Source organism: Benincasa hispida, chromosome 11, assembly GCF_009727055.1.
Source record: "Benincasa hispida cultivar B227 chromosome 11, ASM972705v1, whole genome shotgun sequence".
NCBI classification, from domain to species: Eukaryota; Viridiplantae; Streptophyta; class Magnoliopsida; order Cucurbitales; family Cucurbitaceae; genus Benincasa; species Benincasa hispida.
Genome location: NC_052359.1, coordinates 68,354,670 through 68,379,195, shown reverse-complemented (window position 1 = coordinate 68,379,195; position 24,526 = coordinate 68,354,670). Strand labels below are relative to the sequence as shown.

Sequence of the window (24,526 nt, the reverse complement as noted above, 5' to 3'; positions counted from 1 at the left end):
AGGTCCCCTGTGTGTTGGGATGAGGTAGGAGAGAGGAAATTGTTAGGACCTGAATTTGGTGTAGACCATGAATGAGGCATTATAGAAGATCGGGGCTGTCTGAAACAGCTTAAAGCAGATAGAAGATCTATTCCGATGTAAGATGTAAGGACCTTGAATTTGAGACTAATGTGAAAGTGTTCTTAAAGTGGCACCCATGAAAGGTATTCTATAGTTTGGCAGGAAGGAGAAGTTGAGTCCGAGATTCATTTGGACCTTTCGAGGTCTTAGAGCGAGTTGTCCCCCGTAGCTTACCATTTGGCATTGCCCTAGCACTTTCCTTCAGTTCATAATGTCTTCCATGTTTCGATGCTAAGGAAGTATGTGACAGACCCATCCCATAGTTGACTACGAGCACTTACAGTTGAATAACAACTTGAGCAACAAGGAGAAGCCTATAGAGATCCTCGCCAGAGAGGTAAAAACATCGCGCCGTCAGGAAATTGTTTTTGTGAAAGTCCTGTGGCAGAATCACCAATTCAAGGTTCCTGGGAGCGAAAGAATGAGATGAAGGCCTAGTACTCGGAGCTTTTTCAAGAATGAACTTTCGAGGATGAAAGTTCTTTGAGGAGGGAAGAATGTAGCACCCCTAGAGTTTTTGTTTTCAAGAATGAACTTTTGAGAAGGGATGTTCTTTGAGGAGGGAAGAATGTAACACCGCGCACATTTTTTTAGTAATAATGTAATTTCAGTAACTTTATTATTTGGAATTTCAGTAATTGTTATTAGTTGGAGGGCATTTTTGGAATTTTGGACTTCAAGTGTAAGTGCGGGAATTTAATTGTTGGCGTGAAATTATTCAAATTGAAAATTAATGGCAGGAATTAATTTTCTTTTGAAAGGGAAAGGAATTTAATAGTATAAAACGGAAAGGAATTAAATGTAATTATATTTATTTCTTTTTTTGTTTTATTATTATTATTGTTGTTGTTGTTTTTTTTATAAAATGTCAAACCCCACCCCCATTTTTTTTCATCACGTTCGTGAGCCCGTCCGATGCTGCCCAAAGCTGCCGCATCAGTTCCTTCTTCATGATCTCTGTTCACCACTGCTCAATCGTCGTTCGCTTTTGCCGTCACTGGATCTATCGATTTGGGTAAGATTTCTGCCATTTTCGGTTGATTCTTGAATACTCATTTACTTTTGACATCAAATGGTTGATACCCATTGTGTTTCAACTTTGGATTCAAGTTTGTGAAGGTATTGAGGTGTTGTTGAGTGAAGTTGGAGTTTGTTTTAGTGAGTTTTGATAAGTTTTATTCTTTGATGACTCTCTTGTTGATTAATTTTGGTTGTTGAGAAATTTTGGTAAAGTCATTTGGAAGTGATTTTTTTTACGAAGCTACATATGGATAATCTATTTGAGACATTGGTAGTGAAGTATGTATTTGATTCAAGCTTTAATCATGTAAGCCTAATTTCAAATTATGATTGGGAGGTTGATTTAAGAATTTCATTCAAGATGAAGAAGAGTTTGGTTTGCTAATTATTTGGGCTTAAAATTGGAGGTTTGGAAGGTGAATTCGAATTGGACCACATCTTAGGTAATGTTATCGGGAAATATTTTGTAATATTTGAGTATTTGGAATTTGGCCTTAACTATTAATTTGAATGCTTGGTTTATGTTTAGGCTTGATTAAGGATTCAAGAATCTCACAAAGATTCAATTACTTTTGGTTCGACCAAATATCAAAGTAAGTAATCGTACTACTGGAACTGTCCACGGGCTAGGCATTAGATGTATGCTAGCACATTAAATGAAGGTTATGGCAGAATGACAGTATGAAAGATTGATAGTATAATATGATTATGTATTTTATACTCATTCTTTCTCATGTTGTTGTTTCAGGTAAGGGTCGAGATGTACCGGTGATGGACAAACATAATTTGTGATCGAGCCACTGGGACTAGTTTTTACGCTTCCACTCATGTGATTTAATGTTCTTTTCATGTTTCTCTTAATTTTTAGTTTGATGTTTAAAACTTACTTTTAAGAATCGTTTTTCAGATTTATTTATTATACTTTATGATTTATGGGTATCCTACTATTGATTTAGTATTTGAATTTAATGAAAGTCTTTTGAACTTACCTTATTTAATTAGCATTTATTTCGCCATAACCGAGTGTCATTTTGAGTTCCATGCATGCATGTATTTAGTAATGACCTAACTTAAGCCTTAGGGGGTTGGGTCAACCGAGTGTCGTTTTGAGTTCCATACATTCTTGCCAGCTTAACTAAAGTTTTGGTTAAGACGCATGAACTCATGGTCATTACACACGAGATTATGGATTCATTGTGAGAGATATTTGGACAACCATCCTTATAACTCAAATATGACGCTTAAAGTTCATTTTCAATGCCCGCATGAAAGAGGGGACATCTGTCAAAGAACATGTTCTCAACATGATGGTCCATTTCAATGTGGCTGAAATGAACGGTGTCGTCATTGATAAGGCTAGTCAAGTTAGCTTTATTCTAGAGACTCTGCCATATAGTTTCTTTTAATTCCAAGTAATGTTGTTATGAATAAGCTAGACTACAACCTGACCACCATTCTTAATTATCTACAGACTTACTAATCCTAAATGAAAGTCAAGGAACAGAAGGGAGAGACAAAGTTTTCCATTTCCTTCAAGAAGTTCTACAGAGGTTCGACCTATAAAACTAAGTTTTTGTTTTCTTCATCTAGAAAAAGGTGCAAAAAGAGTAAGGGAGGTCAGAGGAATAAAATTAACTTTTCTGCAACCCAGAAGGGCAAGAATGCCAAGGTTGCCAAAGGAACCTACTTCCATTGCAACCAAGAGGGTCACTAGAAACAGAATTTTCCCTTGAAAAAAAGAAGGCCAAACAAAGTAAATATGATTTTCTTATTCTGAAAATCTATTTAATAGACAATTATGATTCGACTTGGATAATTAATTCATAGGCCACTAACCATGTTTGTTCTTCTTTTCAGAGAATTAGTTCCTGGCAGCAGCTCGGGACTGGCGAGATGATGTTGCGCATTGGAATAGGGAATGTCGTCTCAGCATTTGTAGTGGAAGGCGTGAAACTACTCTTTCAGAAATATTTTCTTTTATTAAACAAAGTTTATGTGGTTTCTAATTTGAAACGGAATCTAATTTCTATACAAACTTTGTTAGAACAACATTATACTATTTCTTTTTAATGTAAATAAAGCATTTATTTATAGGAATGGTGTAAATATTTGTTCTCCAAATTTATAGAGTAGTTTATATGTTCTAAGGTCGTTAGCATCAAAAGCGTTGTAAAATACTGAAAAGTTCATAACTACAACAACTTAACATAAAAGACAAAAAGGTTTCTCCTAAGGAAAATGCTCATCTTTGACATCTAAGATTAGGTCACATAAATCTCAAGACGATTGAGAGGTTGGTTAAGAGTGAATTTCTAGGTGAGTTAGAAGAACTCTTTACCAGTATGTGAGTCATAAACTCTTTACCAATATGTGAGTTATGCCTTGAAGGAAAAATGAACAAAAATACCTTTTACTAGAAAAAGTCATAGAGCCAAAGAACCTTTGGAACTTGTACACTAGACCTCAATGGTCCTATGAATGTTAAGGCAAGAGGAAGATTTGAATATTTCATCTCTTTTATAGATGATTATTCAAGATATGGACATATTTACCTAAAGCAACATAAATCTAAAGCTCTTGAAAAGTTCAAAGAGTATAAAATTGATGTTGAGAACGCATTAGGTTAAACCATTAAAAATCTTTTATCGGATCGAGGTGGAGAGTATATAGATTTAAGATTCCAAGAATATATGATAGAACATGAAATCGCATTCTAACTCTCAGCACCAGGTATACCTCAACAAAATGATGTATCATAAAGGAGAAATAGAATCTTGTTGGGCATGGTTCGGTTGATGATGAGTTATGCTGAATTACCTAATTTGTTTTGGGATTATGCAGTAATGACTGCATCTTATATTTTGAACAATGTTCTTGAAAGAGTAGATGAATACTTGAAATGGAAATATCAGTTTCCCAATTTTGATTTTACAGAATATATAACTAACAGAGGAGGAAACTAGGATTCACAAATTTAATTAAACATGCAATTCTAAAACATTTAGAGAGGAAGAAGGGATTATAAGTACTTACCCTAGAAGTTCAAAATTCTTCATGTTCCCCTCCAAGTCATGAACAAATCAAACTCTTCAAATTTCCCTTTGAATTGACGAACACAGCAACGTAGAACCCAAAATCCATACACTGCCACGAGGAGTCCTCGACATTCTCAAGGTTGAGAATCGATTGACAGTTATATGGGCTTTAGCAATTAATTTTGGAAGGGAGAAGGATAGTTTTTCTGGAAAGCAATAATCTCACTGAGGGTTCTCTGTGTGATCTTCTGAGAAAACTACAAAAACGAGAAGATAACCAAATCCTCAAATTTCTCTTCCTCCTATCCCATGTTAAACAAGAAAGGAGTGGAATTATACCATAATTCCCTCTTGATAACTATATTAATTAAATTAAAAAATAATCACACACACACAACTTTAGTTTTTTAATATGAATCATATTCATATAAATCATATTTAGATATTTATTTCTCTTGAATAAAACTTTATATTATAATGCATCACATACGTTATACTAATTTTATCTCATATAATTATAATGTATTATATATATTATATTAATTATATCTTATATAATTAATTACCTTCAATTAATTTGAAAAATTCAAATTAATCCAAAATTAATTTGATTCTCATTAATCCCAATTGAGCTAATGAGGGGATCTTATGGACCTATAGATTGGAGCTCCAATGGTACTTGATTAATTAATTAAACTCTTTAATTAAATTAATCTTCCATTAACTATTGGTCACTCCACTAAAGATCGACAACTGCACTCTTCGTAGTACAAATATTTTTGTGTCCATTGAAAATAACCAACCAACAGTACATTGACCTTTCACAAATTGCTCATAAGTATAGTTGGGTCAAAATTATCATTTTGTTCCTATAGTTACATCTAACTTTTTTAGGTACCACTAATCCCTATAATGAATAATTAGTTATAGTCTAACAATAACTGAATCGCTCTCAGGCCAAGAGAGGGTGTAGTGCCACATTGTTTAAGCCACAAAATCAGCCCTTAAGGGAGCAATTTCTCTATTTACCCTAACACTAGAGAAGTGATTTTCTTCTTGCGTAACTACATTCCCAATTCCCCAATCAGACAAATCCCCAAATGGTAGACATATTGAGTCGGCGAATCTGGCATTTTCACCCATAAAAATAAAAGGATTGCCTTCATAGGTAAGAGTGCACAACTCACTCATAGGTCAAGTAACTTATGGTCATCCTGGTGAAATGTAAGTCTCTTCTAGTAATGGTATTATATAGAGAGACTATTCATTTCGTGGTTCAGTCTTATACAAACTCTTTGTATAGAATACTCTCTCTCACATATTTCCACATGAATGATCAGGATCAGATCATTTCTGGTACTTTACAACAATTGTAACAACTACAAAGCGAGTCGTATTCATAGTGTCACCAGGATAAGGTACTCAACCTTATCCATCTATTGCAGACCGTTCGAGTTATCACTTCCATATACATGTTTGATTTACAACAAATAACCTTGGATTTTAGTTTATTGATATTTAGGTTAATGCAACTAAATATCGAATAAAATACTTTTTATTTTATTAGATAAATAAAATGTTTGTACAATACAATCACAAAGTACAAGACCACGAGATTTAGGGCATCAACCCCAACAATCTCTCACTTTTCCTAAAGCTAGTGGGGTGTAGATAAAAAAGGTACAAACAAGTACAATAATACAAAAAAAAAAAAAAAAAAAACTAGAGCATACAATATGTGCAGAGTAAAATCTCCCACTTGTCCTAGACTAGATGTGGTGTGTCTTGTAGACCCACACTTTCTAGGTGATCCTCAAATACTTTAGTTTTGAGGGCCTTTGTAAATAGATTAGCAACGTTGTGCTCCAATGTGATCCTTGTAACCTCGATCCACAATCTCTCGAATCATGTGATGCTTGCGCTCAATATACTTTCTACGCTTGTGACTCCTGGGCTTTTTGGAATTAGACACAACACTGCTATTATCACAATAAAGGGTGATGAGATTTGACATGTTTGGAACAACTTCTAGATCAATCAAGAATTTCCTGAGCCATACAACCTCCTTGGCAACCACAAGCTCCTACATATTCTGCCTCCGTGGTGGAGTCAGTGACGCAAATTTGCTTGGTGCTTCTCCAGACTATTAGGATCCTAAGCACTCTAGCTACATCAATTTTAGTGGATTAGCATACATGTTCATGATAATAACAAAAATAGGATTTGAAGAATATAACCTTTGATGAATTCACTTGATTATTGTAAATCTTCAGGAATTTCTTCTTCAAACCTCGAAGTAGACTACCACAAAAGCCTTCTCTACTAATCTCAGGCCTTAGATTGGATTTTGGAATCCACACTGAGAAAGATTTTTTGGGTGAAATTGGAGAATTAGAGAAAAAAATTTTACAAGAAAACTTTCTTCAGAAAATCAGATTGCATGCCCAAATTTCGTGAGGCAAAACAAGTATTTATCCAAATTAAACATGCAATTTTGATTAAAGGGAAGGTTGACACTCAACCTTCTACTTAATAAGTGGATTAAGTGTATCAATTAGTGGAAAAATCCAACTTTTCTCACTAATTTTATTTATGTTAATATTATATGAAATTTCATAAATGATAATAAATGAAATTTATTCTTATTTTATTTTTTATGTTAATAAATTAATTTAATCAAATTAAATCAATATTTAATTTTTGAATTCAAAAATTCAAAATTTAAATAAATAAATTGTTAATTAATTAATTAATTTAATATCAAATATTAAATTAATAAAACACTTAATTCAAACATGAATCACTATTCATGTATTTGATATTTAAATCATATTTAAATATTTACAATTCTCCAAAACCATTTAGTTTTTTAGTTAAATGTTTATTATATCGAATATAATAATCCAAACCCTAAATTGAATTTAAACATTTCAAATTCTCTCAACATGCTATTCTAAGTGTTTAATCCTTTAACGAGCTAGTAGAGGGATCTAATTATTGGGATTAGTGTCCTAATTCTCCCGGAGTATCGTTGTTTTGTAAAGATACACATTGTTTAATGAATAAAATAAGTGTTATTTAATTATGGCATTTACTCATATCTAATAAACATAACTCCTTAGTTATCTTATGTGAACTTAAGCATGTATATGGGATATACAAGTGGATCATGCCTTAATGGTAACCTAAATAGGTCTATAGTATAAGGATTAAGGTGGGATACCTGATCCTGGTGACACTACGGATACGGTCCTCTTTGTAGAGGTTTGCAAGTACTATAAACTACTATAAATGAGAGATCTTGACCATTCATATGGAGACGTACGAGCGGGGATGTCCTATACAAAGAGTTTGTATAAGACCTAGACCACGAGATGACTAGACTCTATATATAATGTTGTTGATACTAGAGACTTACATCTCACCTAAATGACAATAGGTGACACGACCTCAATCCTGAGTGTTTTGGGAACTCTTGCCTTTGAGGGTGGTCCTTTGATTAGTATGGGTGAGAGTGGCAAGATTGCCAACTTAACATGCCTTCCTTTTTGGGGACTTGTCTGATTTGGGAGCTGGGAACTCAATCCATAAGATGGAATTCAGTCCTTTCTGGAAGCAGGGATAAGTAGAGAGATTGCTCCTTTAAGGGCTGATTCTAGGGCTTGAACATAGTGGCCACAGCTTCTCTTTGGAAGAGAGGACTCGGTCATAGTAGGACTATGACTTATGTTCATTAGAGGGATCAATGGTACTTAAGGAGATAGAAGTAACTACAGAGACATAACGGTTATTGGCCCAGCTGTACTTACGAGCGATCTGTGAAGGGTTGTCGCACTGCTGATTGATTAAGATGGACACAGAATATATCTGTGGTACGGAGAGTTCAGCTATCGGTCTTTAGTGGAGTGTCTGGCTGTTAACGAATGGTGGATCCCGTGACTAAAGAGTTTAGTCAGTTATTCACGTACCATTGGAGGTTCGAGCTATAGGTCCATGAGGTCCCCTTGGTAGCTCAATGGATTCAGTTGAGGATCAGTTCTTAGTGTTGATTTGAAATGTTCAAATTGACAAGAGGTATTTTGATTATAATGATTAATCAGTATGATGTATGAGATACATCTAGTGAAGGATTGATATAAATGAGATTTACATTAAGTACCATGGAATAGAGAAAGAACTATGGTTTATATGTTTCACTTGATGAAATATTAAAAATATAGGTTATTAAATATAGTATGATAAGTTGGTTATCATTTATATTTATATAATATTAATTATTGGATAATTAATTATTTTTCTTTAATAACCAATTGAGTGGGTGGTTATTGAAATTATGGTAACCGTGAGTAAGTTGAAAGTGTTTTTCCTATTTTGAAAATAGTTTTTTACAAAAGGTTTTTCATAAAAAGTTTTGAGATTTCTCTCTCGGCGAAAAAAGGATCTCACGATAGTTATCAAGTAAATACAGACTTACTAAATGATGGCTGGGTAAGCTAAACGATCGTGCAGTGGCGAGCTAAATGGACCGTGCAGTATTTTACTAAACGATCGCATAGTTTTGCTAGACGATCACTTGCCCAAAGTAAACGATTGTGTAGAGTCTATAAGCAAAAGACCGAGTTAAACAATCACATAGCTTTTGCTAGACGATCATTTAGCTTTATCTAAAAGATTAGGCATCGACTTATATGATAGGTCTCCGCCATCTCCTACTTGCCCAGTCGTGTATGCAATCGGTGTTTCCTCCTTCGCCTGCCTCATACCAAGTCCGAACAGAGCCCACCCTCTGGATTCTCATATAGAGAATACCAAGGTAGCTTTATTGTGGTGTCAAACTCAACCCGACACCATCGAGGTTTTTGGAGGTTGTTCGTGCTGTTGCTCAGGAGTTGATGGCCAAGGCAATCGTTGAGGACGAGTGTGAAGAGTTTGTGCTGTGTTACGGTCGTGTAGATCGAGCATTCGAGGTTGCTTTTGTTCAAGCGGTCGTGTATAACGGAGCGTGGAAACACATATGCAAATGTGTGTAGAGTTTGTCTCTTTGTTCATTTGAGTTTTTCATGCTGTAATTTCTGTATGAATCGCATAACTGTTTGTTTGAAGTCGACTGTAAATGTATTGTTCATTCATGATTGTGATTTGGAATAATCTTACTTCCGCTGCTCATGGAAATCTCAGATCTGATTTCCTTCACTAATAGATCTACAGATCATGAGCTTCAATAATCTGAGATTAATCGGTTAAATTCATTAAACTTAATTAATCAATATTCATTAACTACCAAGATATACCACTATAGCTCAGTAGTTGCACTCTCATCACTGTGGATATATTTTTGTCCATTTGATTTAACTATAATCAGTAAGTTAATCCTTCACAAGTTGTTCGTATTTATAGCTAGGTCAAAATTATCATTTTACCCCTGTAATACATCTTGCTTCTTAAGTCTCCACCATCATCTACTGAGCAATTGGTTTATAGTCTTACCAATAAATCGGGTCTCTCTCACCATAGAAAGGGCGGGGATCCTATGTTTAAGACCAGAAGTCAGTACTTAAGGGAACAACCTATTTGCAAACCCTAATATGGGTAAGAGTGAATTTCGTCTTGTAGAACTATATCCCCAACTATCTATTCGATCTTACCCTTAAAATGGGGGACTTAATGAGCAACAATATTAAGCCATTCTCACCTATACAAATTAAAGGATAATCCCAAATAAACAGAAGTTCATAGTTAGCTCAGGATTGAGATTGAGTTACCTTAGGTCATCGAATTGAAATAGTCAATTTTAATAGCAAACAGTCGTTATAAAGAAAAGTGACTATTTCGTGGTCTGGTCTTATGCAAACTTCTTTTGCATAGGATGCGTTCACTCACATGTCTCCACATGAATGAGTTTGTGATCACATTGTTTGTATCAATAAACAAAGCATCTATAGTGTCCCTAGATTAAGGTACCCAACCCTATCCATATACTTAGAGACCATTTTGGCTATATACTCAAACTTGATCCCCTTTTATGCCTCTACATAACGTTTAAGTATTCATGTTATAGCCATGGGTTCATTAGTTTATTGGATTTAGGAATCTATAAATGCAATTTATATGTTCAATAACAACTTTATTGAAACAATCTTAATAATATATTTATTGTAAATAGAAATATGTTTAAAGTTTACAAACCATGAGTTTTAGGACATATAACCCAACATAAAACTCCTTCATTAAGAGTGAACACTGATCTTGAAGTGGATTTCCTAGAATCCTTATCAGTTTAAAAATTAGAGTCAGTGTATCCTATAAGGATCAATCTTTAGACCCATACAAACATGTAGTCTCTTGTTCTTCTAAGATACTTGAGGATGGTTTTAACGATTGTCCGGTGATTCTAATCCTGGATTAGACTGATATATACTGCTTATCTCCACTGCATAGCAAATATCAGGTCTAATACATAACATTACATACATCAGGCTATCAACAGCTGATGCATAAGGTATCCATCTTATTTTCTCAACTTCTTGAGGTTTCTTAGGACACTGTTCCTTAGACATGATAAATCCATGCCTGAAAGGTAGCAAGCCTCTCTTGGAGTTTTTCATCGAATACTTGACAAGCATTTTGTCAATGTACAATGCTTGAGACAAGGCTAGCAATTTGTTCTTACGGTCCCTAAAGATTTGAACGCCCAAAACCAACTACATCCCTTCCAAATCTTTCATTTGGAATTGAGCCCCCAAGCAGTATTTTATATCAGTTAGTAGACCTATATCATTCCCAATGAGTAGAATATCGTCTACATATAACACTAAAAAAGCTACTAAATTGTTGATGATTTTCTTATAAACACAAGGCTCATCGACATTTTGATCAAAGCCATAAGATTTGATCGCAGTATCAAAACTTATATTCCAAGATCGAGAAGATTACTTCATTCTATAAATGGACCGATTAAGCTTGCAAAACTTTTGCTCTTGACCTTGGATTATGAATCCCTCCAACTGTTGCATATAGATAGTCTTCTCAAGATTACCATTTAGAAAGGCAGTCTTGACCTTCATTTTCCAAATCTCATAGTCATAATATGCAATGGACAGGGGTATCCAGATAGACTTTAACATGGTAGCATGATCCCTCTATATGTCTCCACATAAATGTTTAAGTTATAGTAGATAACCTTGAATCTTAGTTTATTAGTTTTTGGGTTAATACAACTAAACGTCGAATAAATTACTTCTTATTTTATTAGATAAATAAAATGTTTGTACAATACAATTATAATAAACTAAAAGACCATGAGATTTAGGGCATCAAACCCAATAGTTCCATTCAAGAGTGTTTCTGAAACATCTTTAGAATTATGGAGAGGTCGTAAAGGTAGTTTACGACACTTCAGAATTTGAGTTTTCCAGCAGATGTGCTTGAGGAAAATCCTAATAAATTGGAACCTCGTTCAAAATTATTATGCCTATTTGTAAGCTATCCCAAGTAAAAGAAGGGTGGTTACTTCTATTATTCTAAAGAGAATAAAGTTTTTGTATACACATCAAGGAGCATAAGCCCCGCAGTAGTATTATGTGGAATGAAATTTTCAATGAAACTACTAACACTTCAACAAGAGTTGTTGAATAGGCTAGTACATCAACAAGAGTTGTTGATGTTGGATCTGTTGGGATTGGTGTCCTAATTCTTCTAGTAGTCTGGTAGTTTATAAACATTTTGTAAACATATTGTTATTGATAAAATAAGTGTTCTTTTATAAGCATTTACTCTATATCCAAATTGTCATGCTTAAGTCTATCCGAATTCTTTTGTCTATTTCCGCATATTACTACTATGAGATATGACAGATGGGCATCAAGACTTCCTTTTTTAATGATAATCCTTAAGAGATCATCTATATCCAACAACCAGAGGGGTTCATTAAACAAGGTCAAGAGCAAATAGTTTGCCAGCTTAATCGATCCATTTATGGATTGAAACGAGCTTTTCGATCTTGGAATATAGGATTTGATACTGCGATCAAACATTATGACTTTATCAAAATGTTAATGAGCCTTACGTCTACAAGAAAATATCGACAGTTCATTAATGTTGTATGTGGACAGTATCCTACTCATTGGGAATGATGTAGGTCTACTGATGGTTGTCATACAGTGGTTATCAACCCAATTCCAAATGAAAGATTTGGGAGAGGCACAGTTTGTTTAAGGATTCAAATCATCAGAGATCATAAGAACAAAAAGCTAGACCTATCTTAGGCACCTTAAATTGACAAGATGCAATATTTGATGCTCAACTCCAAAAGGGATTTATTACCTTTCAGGCACGGAATTATGTTGGCTAAGGAACAGTGTAGTAACACACCTCTAGAAGTTGAGGAAATGAGAAATATCCCCTATGCATGGGTAGTTGGCAGCTTATGTACGCAATATTATGTACTAAACCTGAAAGCTTTTATGCAGTGGGAATTGTTAGTAGATATCATTCCAATCCAGGATTAGATCACTAGACAACAGTTAAAACAATCCTCAAGTATCTTTGGGAATGACGAACTACATGTTTGTATATGGAGCTAAGAAGTTAATCCTTGCAGGATACACTAACTCTAATTTTCAGATTGATAGAGATTTTAGAAAATCCACACTAGAATCAATATTCACTCTTAATGGAGGAGCTGTACTCTAGAGAAGCACAAAGCAAGGCTGGATTGCTGATTCTACCATGGAGGCAGAGTATGTAGCAGCTTGTGAAGCTATCAAGAAGGTTGTATGGCTCAAAAAAATTTTACAAACTTGGAAGTTCTTCCAGACATGTGAAAGCCCATTACTCTTTATTGTGATAATAATGGTGTTATGGCTAATTCCAAGGAGCCTAGAAGCCACAGGAGAGAAAAACACATTGAGCACAAATATCATCTCATTCAGAAGAATGTGCATTGGGGAGACGTGATCGTCACGAAGATTGCTTCGGAGCACATTGAGGATCACCTAGAGAGTCTAGGTCTACAAAACATGCATCATCTTGTCTAGAGCAAATGGGAGATGTTACTGGGCATAGTGCATGCCTTAGTTTATTGTTTTGTGTACTGTACTGTTTTTTTATACTTTTTATTTGTACATTCCCCTAGTTTTAAGAAAACTGGGAGATTATTGGGGTTGATATCTTAAATCTCGTGGGTTTCGTAGTTTGTAAATTATTTGTACATGAATTATTTATTTAATAAAATAAAGTATTATTTTATTTTACATTTAGTTTGCATTAACCCAAATCCAATAAACTAAGATCCAAGGTTATTTAATGTAACTTAGACATGTATGTGGTTTGTTGGGAATGTCCTAGAACTCGCAATTCGTGTTAAAAATAGAACTCGCAGTTCGTGTTAAACATTCTATTTTATAAATAATAATGACTTGTTGATTTTTCATCTTATTATGAAAATGCAATAAATGCATCCTTAGCTATAGTCTGAATGCTGTAACTTTATGTAGTGACATAAACAAGATCAAGTTGACAGTATATAGCCTAAATAGTCCAATAAGTATATGGATGAAATTGGGTATCTCATCCTGGTAACACTATGGGATCCGTCCCACTCTGTAGTTGTTACAAGAAGTTGTAAGGTGCTACAAACGATGTGATCCACAAATCGTTCATGTTGAGACATGAGAGTGTGGGCATCCTATGCAATGAGTTTGCATATAGACTGGACCACGAAAATTGTCACTTTTCTTTATAACGACCATATACTAGCAAAACTAACCATTTCATTTATTAGATAACCTAGGTTAACTCAATCTTAATCCTGAGTTAGCTGTTAACTCCTGTTTGTTCGAGATTATCCTTTGATCTGCAAATGGTGAGAGTAGTCTAACAACACTGCTCAATAAGCTTACGATTAATGGGATAAGATCGAATGAATAGCTGAGGACATAGCCTTGCAAGATGGAATTCACTCCTACCCTATTTAGGGTTAGCAGATAGGTTGTTCTCTTAAGTACTGACTCCAGGTCTTGAACAATCGGAGCCCCACCTTCTCATGATAGGGAAAGGATTTGATTCATAGAGATTATGAATCAAAATTGTTCATTAGAGGATCAATATGAACTTAAGGAACAAGATGTATTCACAGGGGTAAAACAATATTTTTGACCTAGCTGTGATTACGAACAACTTGTGAAGGATCGACTTACTGATTATGGTTATTAAGTGGACATAATATATCTACAGTGAGAAGAGTTCAACTATGGGCTATAGTGGAGTGTCCCATTAGCTAACGAATGGGGGTTGGATCAAACTAATCTCGAATTGTTGGAGTCCATGATCTGTAGGTCCGAGAAGTCCCCTTACTAGCTCATAAATGGAGAAGCTTTAAGGTAGCTTGAGAAATTAATTTGAAACGTTCAAATTAAACGAAACAAGAAAATATATATTTAAATATGATTTAAATGTATGAAGATGATTATTGTGCAAAAAATTAATTTATGAAAATTTAAGAAAATAAATTTTCAATTAAAATGGTTTTGAAATCATTTTATGTTTTAAAAGAAAAGTGAAAATCGTTTTTGCATATTGCACAAAATGGAGACTGAATTTTTTTCATTACCTTCATCTTCATGCACACACAAAGGCCATTATCTTCTCTTCATTGGTTCTCCAAGCATGAGCTGCAAGCCATGCACTTCACCTCTTTGCATGTTCATCTACAATTATAAAGAAGGTTTGAGTCATTTGAGAAGAATGAATGCAGAATTTTTTAGAGAAAAATTACTGTAAGAAGAAATTGTTCTTCTTGTCTGGCTGCTCTGAGTTCTTCATTGTTCTTCACCTTTCCATGTTTTTCTTGAGTCCCACAACTCTGCCTAAATCTCCATGAGGATAATAGGGAAGGCTTTGAGGTAGTTCACAATGATTTCTGGTGAAGACTGCTGTTGTACATTCGGATTCTTGGAGAGTTCATCAAAGGTATGATCTTGAAACCCTCTTTTTAGAAGAGCATGCTTTAGTTTCTGCCAAAATTAGTGAGTTTAAATGCTTATGGATCCTTGATACTTCCACTGCATGTTATTTAACTTTTTCATAGTTAACATACAAGTGGATCATATTTAAGTAATAACCTGAATGGTCTGTAGTATATGGATAAGATTGTCTACCTTATTTTAGTGACACTATGGATACAGTCCACTTTGTAATTGTTACAATTATTGTAAAGTGTTACAACCGACTTGATCCAAATTGTTCATGTAGAGACATGTGAGTGGGGGTATCTTGTATAAAGAGTTTGTGTAAGACCTGATACAAGTTATTGTTCTCTCAAAGTTGAAATAATTAGGATTTTTAGTGATGTAAACATATTCATTGCAAAGGCAAACGCATGAAATTCTACATATGTGAAACTTATACAAAAGTATCCTTTTAAGTAAAAGTTGCTTCACTAATGCACCTTAATGCAGGAATCAGAAAAAATCTACCAAGTGTTGCAGGCAAAGCTAACACAAGAGGTATGCATCTGAAAGTACTCGACGCATGAAGGATTCATTTAGCTCGTGCATTTTATGTCAAATCACAACTTGTAGGTAGGGGAATCTGATTGAATCAGAGTTAACGGTGGCTAACTCAGGGTATGGAACTTAATACAATCACATCACCAAGTTACTGAGAGATTACCTATATAAGAAGAAGTCACTTGCAAGAAGAAGAGTGAGACAATCAGAATCAAGAACAAAGATAACCAGCAGTTAGAACTTTTTTACATTTGATGTTAGCAAGCAAAGAGTAGGAGGGACCACTACCATTTTTCCACCATTGATAAAGAGGTGCTACCAAAGAAAAGCTTGGGAGAGATATCTTCTTCAACTCCTCCACCAAGTTGGTCATAGCAAGCATTAAAAACAAGCGAAAGAGGACAAGAGGTTGAACTCTGCAGCTTGACTTCTTCCTTTTTACTTCACATTTCCATCCACTTTCCCATTCAATTGAACTAAGATTGTTTGTATTAACAGTTATTATCTTTAATTCAATCTTATCTTTTACCATTCTTCACTTCCCCATCTGTTTATTTCAAAGTATTTTACTTTTGTGAACCTTCTAGCTTATTGAATGCGTGAAATTTACTACTTAAATCTTCATGATCAGTAGATTGAAGTAAAATAGCGGTTAAGTCACTCGAAAGAGTAATTTAACTGTTGAACGCATCAAGTCAGGGCATGAAGTAATTTTAGAGATAGAATTGCTCGTCTATTGTCTGTTCTTTGTAATTAATGCATGCACCCTAGAGATAGGATTATGTGTAGCATTTACATCAAGAGATATTGAACATAGCATGAACTAAAGAATAGATTTCCAACGCATAGCAAATACACCAAATGTAAACAAACAACTATACCATTTCCATTCCATCATCATTATGCTCATATAGGCTTGTTGTTCCTACTAGAAAATCCACACATACCAATTACACTTAAAGCCATTCATCCACGAATCCCTTTCTCCCTCTCGGAACTTCTATTTCCTCTTGCATACATGCCATTAGTTTAGTGTAGATAACCAACACCTCTCAGCTAATTAGGAAACCTCTATATTAGATCTAAAAACTAACTCTGTTAGTACACTCAAGAATCTCTACGTTCGTCCCTAGACTTACTAGGAAACTTAGGTTAGATTTATATTTGGATCTAGCTTAAGAGAACTTGTACGCAATAACAAGGTTTGCACGCATCAAATCTATCACCAATGTGTCACATTATTTTCATACCAAGAGATAGATCGATCTGTCATTCATCATCACAAGCACCATTAAGAATAAAAAATATAACAAACAAGACTGGACCACGAAGTGATTAGTCTCTCTTTATAATACCGTTATTTGAAGATATTTACATTTCATTAGGATGACCAAAAGTAACTTGACCTTAATCCTGAATGAGTTATGAACTCCTACCTATAAGGGTGGTCTTTAATCTGTATAGGTGAGAGTGGCTAGATTCATCGACTCAATATGCCTAATATTTTGGGGATTTGTCTGACTGGGGAGCTAAGAACACAACTACACAAGAGCTAGTTCGAGTCTTGAATAATGAAGTACCTCACCCTCTCACTGGCCAAAGAAAGGTCTAGTTTATAATTGGACTATAACTAATTGTTCATCAGAGAGACCAGTGGTACTTAAGGGGTTAGACGTAACTATAAGGGCAAAATGGTAATTTGACCCAGTTGTAGTTATGAGCAATTTGTAAAGAGTAAACTTGTTGTTGATTGGTTATATCCATGGAGATAAGTATATCTAAAATGCGAAGAGTGTAGTTGTCGGTCTTTAGTGGAGTGATCGATAATCAATGAATATTGATTAATCTAATAAAAGAGTTTAATTTATTAATCTCATATCATTGGAGCTTCAAATCTGTAGATCTATAAGGTTTCCTTGCTAGCACAATAAGGGTTAAATAAGAATCGATTAACTTTGGATTAATTTTAATTGTTCAAATTAATTAAGGGCATTAATTATATGAGATGTAATTAATATAGTGTATATGGATACATTATAAAATCGAGAATGATGAGAGAGATAAATATTTGAATATGATTCAAATATTAATTATATAAATGAGATTCATATAAAACTATAGGTTAAAATTTAATGTGAATATGATTCATATTAAAACTATAGGTTACGTGAGAAATTATTATTTGAATCTAATTCAAATATGTGACATTTATATTAAATTTGTTTTAATATAAAGTTTTAATTAATTTTAATGTAATTTTATTTTTATCGTGTTAGTGGAGGATTTATTTTGATATCCTCTAACTACCCCTAGTTGACTCTTAACTTTCTTGTCATCCTTGGCTTCTTTCTTTTGTCTTTGGTTGATGAGATCTCTTAAATCTATACCCATGTCATATTTTTCTGTTTGTTTTGATCTTTACGCCTCTGTCAATTCCATCCTTCGAGACTCTGTCTATTCACCCCTTCGAATTATTGATCGCCCTTGATGTGAGCAAAGTTTTGGACAGTAGGAGTTCGAGAATGGTGATTGACAAGTAGATGCTTCCTCAAGTCTGGATTATTAATTCACTTGTCTTTCCCTCTAAATCTCAGCTTTTTTATGCCTTTGGTCCAAGAACCTCGAACTCACTCACCCCTTCAATCGCTAGACCTTTGCCTTTGGTGGGGTCTCAAACAATTGGGGTAGCATTTTGATCCAACAGATTATGCTCCTGCTTTTAGCCGCACCTATCTTTTTCAGGTGGATATACTGCATTATGCTTTATAGCTTCAATTATTGGTTTTGTGTGCTTTAAAAGCTCCATGATCTTGTTCAGGCTTCGATCTAAAGTTGTCAACCTTTACAGCTAAAGCTACATACCCATCAACTGGCTCATTCACGAGCTAGTGGATCTCACCCATTTGAGTCTCCAGAACCTATATGGGTTGTCGTCTCGAGTGATGTTCACAATTTGAATTATCCCCAATAGTTAGACTATTCTATCTATTCACCTTGTTGCTCATGATTCAAATGCAGAACGTAGTGGTTGAGCACAAAAATTTGTTATTTCTCTCTCTTACAGACGGTGACAATGTTGGTACCGAAAATTGCATCCACAATGAATTTGTATTCTCGAGGAAGAGTAGCCCAAAATACTTCAGAATGAATAAATTTGAACACCAATGTGGTGTTGAGTCAAATCCACTCTGACACTCAAGTTAGGATCAGGTTTAAGAATTTGCTTGATCAATAGAAAATAGTTATGAGTTTTTAGTGTACCTTTCTTCAATCACGACTTGACGTCCAATTAATAATTGATTAATGAGCCATTAAAATTATTATTTAATTATGATTTTTTTATAATTTGTGATTGATTAATAGCTCGGTTATATATAATGAGTTTAGCATATTATTTAATTTTAAAATAAATTATCTTAAAATTGATGTATTAAGCCACATGCACCAAATAATTGTACAATACCTTTGCATGGGTAAAACCATGCAGAACCATGTATGGTTAAAGCCATGTAATATGTACTAAGAAGTTCTTTTATCACTTGGGTAGAACCTAAATGATACCGATGGAAGTGATACATGTGAAGAGTCTAACCCTCCTTTTTTAAAAAAATTTTATTCTCTTATTATTATTATTATTATTATTATTCATTTGCATGGCTAAAAGGCATATACTCCCATTACTCTCAAATGCCTAAAAGCCACCTAAAAGCTTCTTGGCTCGATCTCCTAACTCAACCTCCTTTCTTAGCTCGAGCTCCTTTCTTAGATCGAGCTCCTCTCTTAGCTCGACCTTATTTTTTAGCTCGACCTCTTTTCTCAGGTTATCTTCTCATCTCAAGCTTTCAGGTTGACCTCATTTCTCAACCTGACCTTCTTTCTCAGGTCATCTTCTTAGCTCGAGTTCTGAGGTCGACCTCCTTTCTCAGGTCTTCTTCTCAACTTGAGCTCTCAGACCGACCTCTCTAATTGGGCCTAATTGAAATACATTGCCCATATTTGCTTCTAATTATCATCGCCCTAATTTTTTTTAATTTAACCATGTTTAATTTTATCCTCTACAAATGTCTTTAATTTTGTTGGGCTTAAGATGAGAATAATGGGCTGAAAAAGAACAGACATACTGATCTTTGGGTTTTGACAATATGCTGGCCCTTAATCAAATACCGGAAACCACCTTATTTCTTCACAAAAACATAAAACAACGTGCTGAAAGCACAGTCCATGTGATGAAGGATGTCGACCTTACATTTGATGGCTAAGATTAGAGCTTCACACTTCTGCTGGTTATGCACTTCGAAAGACTAACTTTTCTTTCCTTTTTACAGAGAAAGAATGAGAGAAAAGAAAAGAGAGAACCAGCGGAAGGCTGCTAGAAATCGCAGAGGGCGATGAGTCCTTGGTCGACTAGGCGAAGGGAGGTAAAGCTGGAGGTCATCTAGACGATAAGGGACAAGTCGTCTAGATGATTAAGGCTTTACTAAAGATCGTCTAGACGAAGGAATCTAAATGATGGTCGTCTACACGATGGGGCTTGCAGAAGTTAACGATCGTTGACTAAAAGCTAGACAATCATTTGCTAAAAGCTACACGATCGGTGGATCAGAGGATACGATAAAAGAAGACGATCAGAAAGAAGAAAAAGAACACGATAGTTTTACATGGTTCGGCCAAGGGAGGCTTACGTCCACTCAATTACAATATTCATTCTCTCTCTTTACAATTAGTTACACAATGTATTTAAAGGTAGCTTGAATGTAACAGATTTATAACTGATTGAAGTTATTTTCACGTTTCTGTATAACAATCTCCACCTTGAAATGAACTTCAAGTTTTCTTCAGCTTCTCTAATCTGATTGTCTTTATTCTTTAACCTTTGTCTCTTAGCTCAAACCCTATTATATCAAGGCACTTCTGGAGTTCGAGCTAAGTGACTATCTTTGTCAACATGACGGAGGCATTCTTTGAGGTATGAACTTTCAGAACTTCAATCTATTTAGCTTCTATTTGTTGTCGAATGAAATGATATTTAACATCTATATGTTTAGTTTTATTATGGTATTGAGGATGCTTAGATAAATGAATTCTACTTTGATTATCAAAAAATTCACTGTATTCTGTTTAATTTCGAAGTCACATAGGAGACCCTTTAGCCATAAGCCTTCCTTCATTGCTTCTGAAAGTGCAATGAACTCTACTTCAGTAGTAGAAAGGGTTACTACTGATTGTAAAGTAGCCTTCCAGCTTAGGACACACCTTCCAAATAGGAAGATATACCCTGATAATGACCTCCTCTTGTCTAGATCTTTGGCATAATCTGAGTCAACATAACCAATCAGCTCTGGTACACTGTCTGGTAGTTGTTGGTTCATTAGTTTAGCATTAGTAGTACCCTTTATATACCTCATAATCCACTTTGTAGCCTTCTAGTGCCTCTTACCCAGATTAACCATGTATCTACTCATTAGGCTAGTAGCATAGGCAATGTCAGGTCTTGTAGACACCATCAGATACATCAAACTTCCCACAACTTGGGAATAGGGGACTACTGACATGATTTGCTGATGTTCAAAATCCGATTCTTTTGGTGAATTTTCTGCTGAGAGTTTGAATGGTTAGCAATAGGAGTAGTTACTGCTTTAGCTTCTGATACTTCTTTAACAATTTACTGCAATATTGTGACTGATCAATGCTTAGAATACGAGTTTTTTTGTTTCTAATAATGTCAATGCCTAGTATTCTTGTTGCATTTCCCATGTCTTTCATTTTGAACTCCGACTTCAGTAGATCTTTTACTTTATTCAACTCTTTTATAGTTGGTTCTAATAGAAGCATGTCATCCACATATAGTAACAAGTAGATAGGATGAGTATAGGACTCTGTATTTATGTAAACACAGCTGTTATAGGAGCTTTTATGAAAACCAATCTTCTGAACAAAATCATTAAACCTTCTGCTCCAGCATCTAGGGGACTGTTTGAGGCCATAGATAGATTTTTTCAGTAGGCACACATAGTCTTCCTTCCCTTTTACCTCATACTCCTTTGGTTGGCTCATATAGGTAACTTCCTTTAGGAAGCCATGTAGAAAAGTTGTTTTAACATCTAGTTGCTCCAGCTCTAGGTTATTTTGAGCTATAATAGATAACAATAATTCAATAGAAGTTTGTTTTACCATTGGAGAAAAAATTTCATTAAAATCAACATCTGGCCTATGTATAAAACCCTTAGTAACCAGCCTAGCTTTAAATCTAGGTCCTTGATCATTAGGGAAACCTTCCTTCAACTTGTACAACCATTTGGATGCAATTGGCTTGCATACTTTAGGCAAAGGTATCAACTCCCATGTGTTGTTTCTCACTAGTAAATCAACCTCTTCATTCATAGCTTCTATCCACATCTTAGCTTTAGAACAACTCATTGCTTCCTTAAAGGTTGAGGGTTCTGAATCATTAGTTAAATCAAAACCATTCAAAGCTAAGTAGTTTTCATACCTTGAAGGTGACATAATGTTTCTTCTCTGCCTATCTCTAGCTAGGCTGTAACTTCTCAATTCTGGTTCTTCTTGCTCAGGATCAATAGTAGCATCTTCTAATTCTTCTTCTAGATGAGGTAGTTGATCAAAAAATGATTCAGAGCTTGAACGATCAGAAGTAGGAATTAAAACTTGCTCCACCTCAATTTTATCATTCTTTTCTTGAGGTACTAAAACATTAAGATTAGATCTTTGCATATACATCTCATCTTCTCTGAAAACTACATCTCTTCTAGTTATGCATCTTTTCTTAGTAGGGTGCCACATTCTAAACCCCTTAACACCTTCTGTGAAGCCCAAAAACATACACTTCACAGCTCTGACAACTAATTTCCCTTTACTCTGATGAACAAAACTAGTGCAGCCAAACACCCTTAGGTTATTCAGGTTAGGAGGCTGTTTGGTCCACCTTTCTTCAAGGGTTAGAAGGCTAAAAGATGCATGAGGGCATCTATTCAGTGTATAGACAGTGTATGAGGCTGCCTCTACCCAAAATTTCTCAGGAAGAATAGCATCAGACAATAGGCTTCTTACTCTCTTCATTATTGTTCTGTTCAACCTCTCTGCCATCCCATTTTGCTGAGGTGTATACCTGACTGTCTTGTGTCTAGTTATACCATGTTGTCTGCAAAAAGCATTAAACTCCTTTGCACAGTACTCAAGCTCATTATCAGTTCTTAGACACTTAATCTGATAGTTAGACATTTTTTCAACCATAATCTTCCATTCTTTAAATTTTTCAAAAACTAAATCCTTATATTTGAGGAAATAGATGTAACTTTTCTTTGAGTAGTCATCAACAAAAGTTAAGAAATACCTGGCTCCACTTAATGATTGAAAAGGTGATGGACCCCAAAGGTCTGAATTCACAGAGTCAAGGATGGCCTTGGTTGTGTGTTGAGCCTTCTAAAAAATCTGCCTAGTAGCCTTCCCTATTACACAATGTTCACAAAAGGATAGGCTCTGATGAACTCCCTTAGGTAGAATATCTTAGTTGGCAAGAGCTTGTAGACCTTTGGCACTAATGTGTAAGAGTCTTTTGTGCCATAGATCTCCTTCAGTAGGCTGATTTTGAGTCACAATGAACTTTATGAACTCCTTGAACTACATACAATCCATTAATCTTCACCCCTCTAAGGATAGGCTTATTGTTCTTCAACACTTCACAGTAACCTTCCTTGCTTCTGTATTCACAACCAATAAAATCAAGCATGCCTAGTGAAATTAGATTTCTCTTCAACTTAGGCACATATCTGAAATTTCTTAAGAGCTTGACTGTTTCATCTTCTTGTTTTAGTGAGACTAAGCCAATCCCAACCATTAGATATGAGTTCTTGTTTACCATGTAGACAGATCCTCCATCCAACTCTCTGTAGGTACTAAACCGGCCTTTATGGGGTGTCATGTATAAAGAACACCCTGAATCTAGAACCCAATCTAGGTTCTTATTAGCTTCTTCTTCTACCCTGCAATTAGAGGTAGCCAAAGCATCAGAATAAAAGTAAGAGTCCTCATAAACTGAGGCTTCACCTGACTGATTAGGTTGGACTCTGGGTTGTCGTTGTGATTGCTTATTTTTCTGCTCATTTTTCCACTTCAATGTTCTGCAATCTTTGATTAAATGTCCAAGTTTTTTTACAATATTTTCATCTAACCTTGGACTTCTCTTTCCCTTCTTCATTTGAGCTTTGTTTGTCTTTTTTCTTATTGTTCTATTTTGACTTCCCCTTTACAAACAAGCCCTATTCACTAGGCTTGTCGTCTTTGCTTGTAATAAGCTTCATTTCTCTTATTTTTAGAGCAGAAATTATAATGTCAGTAGTTATGGAATCTCTCCCATATTTTAGGGTTATCTTCACTTCTCTATAGGAATCAGGCAATGAGTTAAGAACACAAATGCTTCATTATCTGCCCCAATTTCTTCTCCTTGAGTCTTGAATTCAGTGGTAATTTTCTTGAAATCATCTAGATTCTCTGTTAAATACTTAGAAGCACTCATTTTGAATGTAAAGAACCATTCCCTTAGGAAAAGTTTGTTGGGCAGATTTCTAGTCTCATATAGCTCATTCAATTTGCTCCACATCTTATAAGCTGTCTCTTGATAAATCATTTTCCTTAGAAAATTATTAGATAAGTTTAAATCCAGTGTTCCATGAGCAATTAGTTCCATGTTTTTTTTTTCTTCTTCAGTTGCTGTGCTTGCCAGCTTGGCTGGATCTTCTAGGGCTTTATGTGCCCTTTGTTGTCCCAAGATAGCCTTAATTTTGGCTTTCCATAAACCAAAATCATCTTTCCCATCAAATTTCTCAATGT

At 34.9% G+C, this 24,526-nt stretch overlaps 1 protein-coding gene across 1 annotated transcript in view; it reads right to left on the bottom strand.

The window, feature by feature from the left end:
• LOC120090826 (secreted RxLR effector protein 161-like) overlaps positions 1 to 21,234 on the bottom strand; it is a 29,517-nt gene extending 8,283 nt beyond the window's left edge. The window contains exons 1-2 of the mRNA XM_039048534.1: positions 21,120 to 21,234; positions 20,936 to 21,032 (exon numbers count right to left, since the gene is read on the bottom strand). Coding sequence (XP_038904462.1) covers positions 20,936 to 21,032; positions 21,120 to 21,234 — 212 coding nt within the window. The remainder of the gene's footprint in view (positions 1 to 20,935; positions 21,033 to 21,119) is intronic.
• Positions 21,235 to 24,526: the final 3,292 nt, after the last annotated feature.